We start from the raw sequence: 6,326 nt of genomic DNA on the forward strand, positions 1-6,326 counted from the left end.
GTTATCTTTACTCCTCACCCAACCAACCCGAGCTTCCCGCCTCTTCATCGCGAACTATCTTATGTATGTATTAGCTTCAGAACGGGCAAGTACGGAATCTGCCCACCCTTCCGTATTTCCTCTATAACTTAGAATTCAACTCTCTCCTTTCTCAGAAGAGTATTTCTCGTATACTAATTCAATTGTTGAGAAAACCAAAATGGTGGTTGTATTTTATATATTTATTTAGTCGTGACTTTTGAATAAAAGTGTTTTGTTTTATTAGACGGAATACAATATAAAATTACATTGTTTTGCAAAATTATTTTGTCTGGCAATAAAAATACAGCGGTAATTACTTTAAGAATTTAAACCCAAAACAACAACAACAACAACAACAAAAAACAAATAAGAAAACAATTTAAATAAATGAGTTTTGAGAAGCACTAAAGAAAACGAGAAAAAAAGAAAAGTTTAAATGGATAAACAAATATATAAAAACAACACAAATTAATACTAAATTGATATAAAATTAGTAAATTAATAAATTTAATTCAATACTGGAACATTCCCAAAGTCATTACATCAATGGTACCAGCACAAGTAAGGCAATAAATAAGAAAAAGTTCGTTTGCCAAAATCTCTATTTAGTTTTCACTGGTTAATAAGGTGGGCTCATTTGAATTTGCCCGACCTAGTACTAGAGAGGCCAGACAGCAAAAATCGGAGTTAGTTCACCGTCATGCGACGTAACGATGAGATGACGATGTGGGCGGAGTGGGTGGGGGGGGGGGGGGTGATAAAAAAGAACAGGAGCGTATCCTGGTTTATGCATTACGGGATGCATGGTGATTCGCAATCTATTAAAAATACACACAAATTGATTTCAGTACGAAGTATAAAGTTTAAGTAGTAACTTTTGAAATTATCTAATTTAACTCTCAAACGTTCCATTATTTTAAAGCTAGAGTGAAACATGACTGGGTAGTGCTATTAAAATGTCCATTAACCCATTCTACTGGCCCACAACCATGTAAAGTTATATATCATTGTACTTGCCAATGATCATACTATCACAGTGACATGTCTATACCACAATTGAAACCCTCTCCGAGACATAAATCAGATTTATGTGCTGGGGTAGGGTCTCAAAAAATTATCACAAAAACAACACATTTCTCAATCACTAAGAGGGAAAAAAATTCAGGTTATGAAATATAATCAAATATCATTTATTTTCCAAACAAACAACATATTTTGCAGATTATTTACAAACTTCATTGCAAATTTCCTGAAAATGAGTATTTGAGAGGGTCTTAGAGACGAGCAATTTTTCTGGAAAAAAGGGGCATAATCCAGCATTATTTGACCTAAAATAACTTAATAGCCTTTTTGTTTGTCCATAATGTCATATTTCTTTTATGGTTGAGGAAAATAATGACCATAACACTTGAAATCATACAGCTGATTACAAATATTACATATTAGTTCAATATTTACGTAATATGAGTCATATATATGTGAACAAAAAACATCACAAAAATGACAGTTTCAATTTCAAATTGGTCTGCTTTACTTCAAATGAGTGATATTGACTGATTAAATGAATTATATGGTTCATTTTACATTCCAGAATAGTAATTCACTCACAAGTGACATATTTATTTCACAAAACTGCACTTGTAAAGGCATTTGATTATATAAATCAGAAGAATAATATTTGCATTTTTTGAGAAAAGTCACTGTAAATTTTGAAAACCATATGGCAATCTTCCACAAAAATAAATAAATTACAAACTCAAACTTCAACACATCCGGCATACAATAGACCAGGGACAAGTTCAGGCCAAAAAGGTGGGACAGGGGTTGTGGGACCAGGATCAAGGCGCACTTTCTTGGGTTTGGAAGGGCCAGGAATCTCTTGAGATGGAATTTGAGAACTGAAATGAGATGAATTTTTTTAAAAGAAAAAAAGAAAAAAAAAGAATTAGAATTGCAAAAACAATTTTAATAAGTCAAAGGTAAACCAAATAAACAAAATATTGACAGCTTGACTCAGTCCATGCACAAAAGTAACAAAATTCAGTATATCAACTGTTTGTCATTCTCATGTTCCCTGTGAACCCATGAAATTCTTACCTTCACTATTTGTGAGCCACATACTAAAACATTGCTTCATACCAACCATTTGAAGCAATTGTAAACTAATAATTTCTAGAATGTCATACTTCCAAAGTGCATCTGAATAGAGTATAATAATATGATTCCTGCTCACCTTTCGTAATGACTTCTTTTACTTGTACTCATACTTGCAACACCAGGGATACGAGTGACATCTTCATAATCCTCATCTGGTACTTGGATTTGGGTCTCACTGCGTTAAAAAGAAATAAAAAAAGAACAAAATTCTGTTAAAAGCTGCTCTCACAAAATATCACAATCTTAATTTCTAAAAGTCAGAAATAAAAATAAAGTTGTATCACTCCTTGTTGAAATACATGGCTCTCTACTTCTATTGTCAGCCATGTTTGTTTACATTTTCAGCTAACCACTTGCCCAACTTCTATGCTTCGTAAATGAGGTGAAAAGTGAAAAAATAAATAATAACTTAATAGAAACTGATAAAAGAAAGATCAGGGTTTAAGAGGATGTGCGTGTTTTGACTTGAATATGATGTCAGAGGATGTAATTGTGAAAAGTTGAGAAAAATACTTACTCGTCAGGTTCGTCATTCGCGTCCAGATTTGGTGAGTAGGGCAGGTCCCCATCAGGCATCATATTCTCGGGAACAGAGGCGTAATTTTCATCGTCACTGTCTTCATTCATGTATCAGATATCGTAGACCTCTTTTTCGGTACAATAAGTCATTGTAAAATGTATATAATTAGTTTATTTTGAGTAAATTCGTGAGTAGAGACGACAAGTCGACTGTCAAAACAAGATGGCGGAAGTCGAGTGACGAACCGAGTTACTGACACAAATACTTTCGTATTTCTTGTGATTTAGGAGGAAAAAATCAAATATTCTTAGAGATTTTGTAGTTTTTATTGTATAAAATTAAGTAAATTATTATAAAATCGCCATTTGGGGGCATATTATAAAGCGCACTTAAAGCGAAACGAGAGGAAAGAAGGGGGGCGTGTCCATCGATCACCGGTGATCGAAATCTCTATTATGGAACGTGTGAGAGTTAAATTTGATTATTTCAGACCTGGTAATACAGCTTATAACTTGAAAAAACAGGCTGGTATTTGCCCACCCTGCCCATTATTACCAGCCGTCCCTGAATTATCGATCGATTAAAATGACCCTCATCTTGGCAAAAACTCTCAAACCTGGCCATTACAAGGAAGTCCCAGGTTTGAGAGTTTTTGCCAAGATGAGGGTCATTTTAATCTATGGATATTTGGAATATGAGTTTTCTGGCCAAAATTATTAAAACCATTTTTTTACAGAGTATAGCAGAAATGTGAACGACTCTCGTCTTTGGGTTTGGCAATAAATTACTAGCAATATTTTGTTCGAAACCAATCCAGGTCATGGATTCTGGACAACGAAAATTATTTATCGTGTTTTATTTTGTACTCAAAGTGTAAAAACGATTCAGACACAAATGACGTGTTAATATAATAAATTTTGAAAAATTGAGAATTTATAAAGAGCTATAGAGAAATAACTACTAAAAGTGGTCAAAACGCTTTACAAGTAGTCCCTAGCCAACAGCAACATTTAACATGTTAATTGTTGAGTCATTGGAAAAGGCACTTTACTCACATTATCTCGTCGAACTCGTGTTTAAAACGAGTACATGGCCGTTAACAGTTTGTCGGAAATGTTTAAAATATTATAGCTCAATAGCCTTCATGTCTCGTCCTACATGTTAAGTGTTGTTGTTGGTGGCTATTGACCCTGTGTAAAGAGCATTGAGCACGTTTAGTGGATATTGCTCTATATAAATGCTCACTTTTGGTTTGTTTAGCATTTGCCTGATATCTTGACCACTTTTATACCCATCAATAACTTCTGCGGGTGGCCTGAAAGATCCTGGCAGACTTACGTTGCTGTAGACTAGAGTTCTATCAAATGGAAACAAAGAAACACTTATTTTTTCATGGTTTCACGGGTTCTGTAAGAGATAAAACTCATTTTTCATGGTTTCACGGGTTCTGTAAGAGATAAAACTCATTTTTCATGGTTTCACGGGTTCTGTAAGATTTTCATGGTTTCACGGAATCTGTAAGAGAGACATATTCATTTTTCATGGTTTCACGGGCTCTGAGAGAGACATATTCATTTTTTCATGGTTTCACGGGCTCTATAAGAGAGAAATACTCATTTTTCATGGTTTCACGGACTCTGTAAGAGAGAAATACTCATAACATCCTCTTTCTTCACTTGAGTTATGAAGCGAATTTCAGAGCCCCCTCACGGCACACTTACTATATATTAACATTATTATTATCTAATAATTATCTAATGGACGCTTAACAAGCTGTACGTTTCCGTATGTTCTATTTTAAATGCGTGCTGCAAACCTTAAGACATAAACATTCTTTAAAAGCACATGGTCATAAAACCGTTGATAAACGCCATTAATGAATGTGAATGTTTTGATATTAATTTATTCATTGGAAAATGATTGACCCAAGGCACAAAGACAACTATTATCGACTGCTTTCACAATATCAATATAGACTCAATGAGTTTCTTAAGGTAGATTTCACCACTCAGACAATACAGCCGCCATATGTTGAAAAACAAAAACAACAAACACATTAAATAAACATTTGGCCAGAAAACTCATCCTTCAAATATCGATGGATTAAAATGACCCTCATCATGTCCAAAACTTTCAAACCTGAGACTTCGGGAAGTCCCAGCTTTTGAGAGTTTTGTCCAAGATTAGGGTTATTTTAATCCATTGAGACCTGAAGGACGAGTTTTCTGGCCAAAATTTAAAATGTGTTTTTCTTTTTGAGAGTACGATCAAATTATAACCAGCTGGGCTGGACTTGATTGACATGTTGAAGGCCGTGGACTCGGCGATCTGGGGTACGTTTGCAAAATACATTATATTGATTTTGGCCAGATTTCTGTTGCGTTAAATGATAAAAGTGACGCATTAGGGAGCAGGCACTGGTGCAGGATCAAAACATGAAAATGGGTGTGGAAAACAGGGCCAGATATAGCAGAAAGAAAAATACAATAAACAAATCATCAAAAAACAATCCCCCATAGGGCAGCGTGGCTCAGTGGTATGGTCTTTGCTTCGTACCCGAAAGGTAGAGTTCAATCACCCGCCGCTGCGCGGTGTGCCCTTGAGCAAGTCACTTGCGGCGCTGCTCTGCGGCTGACGACTGAGTTATTCTAGTCTTCCCTTGGAATAGACCCTAAAGACAAATTTCCCCATGGGGATGAATAATGGGAATTTAAAAAGCAAAAACTAACTCAGCCGGTCTCAATTTGGGCTGGAACCTCAGACCTCCATATTACCTGTCAGACGAGATAAATAGTAAAGAATAAATAAATCTGACTTGTACAATGGAGTAGAGGCTTCAATTCAATTTACAAGGACATATGGTATGGACGTTTCGAGTTTTCCCTTCGTCAATAAAACAAGATGAATGAGATACAAACGACAAATTAGAGGGATAAGTCTTCTCTTCTCTCATTTGACTTCAGTGTTTCATTTATCGTGTTTTGTTGACCAAGGGGAAACCCGAAACGTCCACTTCATCCGAATTTGTACATAAAACTTAAGCTTTTATTCCATTTTTATTCCTGGTCAAATTGGAAAAACGTTTTAAGTCAGAGTGGGGTAGAATTGACAATGTTGGACGCGGAATAAATAGTTGATAGAATTCGTGTATTGGTCTGTATTGGACAAATGGACAAAGATAGGGCTCCCTACAATGGAATAGTTCAATGATCCTGCCTGGTAGATCAACATATGGTTCTTTGACGGGATCACGCCTGGTCGCTGATAGAATGGGAACGGGTATTTTTGTTGTGAGATTATCTGAAAAGGTGACGGACAATGCAGCAAGGCCGACGTGAACATCTATATACAGGTCTGTTAACCGGACGCAATTATTATGAGCTCATTTTGACATTGTTGTAATGGAGAATATTCTGCTTTGGGTTTGAGAGTATTTCCACGACAACACTGAGACCATAGCGATTTGGTTTGAGAGTATTTCCATAACAACACTGAGACCATAGCGATTTGGTTTGAGAGTATTTCCATAACAACACTGAGACCATAGCGATTTGGTTTGAGAGTATTTCCACGACAACACTGAGACCATAGCGATTTGGTTTGAGAGTATTTCCATAACAACACTGAG

The 6,326-nt window shown here is 35.7% G+C and overlaps 1 protein-coding gene across 1 annotated transcript; it reads right to left on the minus strand.

Moving 5' to 3' along the window:
• Positions 1-1,528: 1,528 nt before the first annotated feature.
• Positions 1,529-2,943, minus strand: LOC144975488 (uncharacterized). The gene is made up of 3 exons (XM_078919617.1): positions 2,696-2,943; positions 2,255-2,353; positions 1,529-1,919 (listed from the first exon to the last, which is right to left on the minus strand). The coding sequence occupies exons 1-3, from the start codon at positions 2,803-2,805 to the stop codon at positions 1,778-1,780; spliced, it is 351 nt and encodes a 116-aa protein (XP_078775743.1). The 5' UTR covers positions 2,806-2,943; the 3' UTR covers positions 1,529-1,777.
• Positions 2,944-6,326: the final 3,383 nt, after the last annotated feature.

This window comes from Berghia stephanieae, chromosome 6 (assembly GCF_034508935.2).
Source record: "Berghia stephanieae isolate SIO BIC M18660-M18661 chromosome 6, UCSD_Bste_1.3, whole genome shotgun sequence".
Classification (NCBI taxonomy): Eukaryota; Metazoa; Mollusca; class Gastropoda; order Nudibranchia; family Aeolidiidae; genus Berghia; species Berghia stephanieae.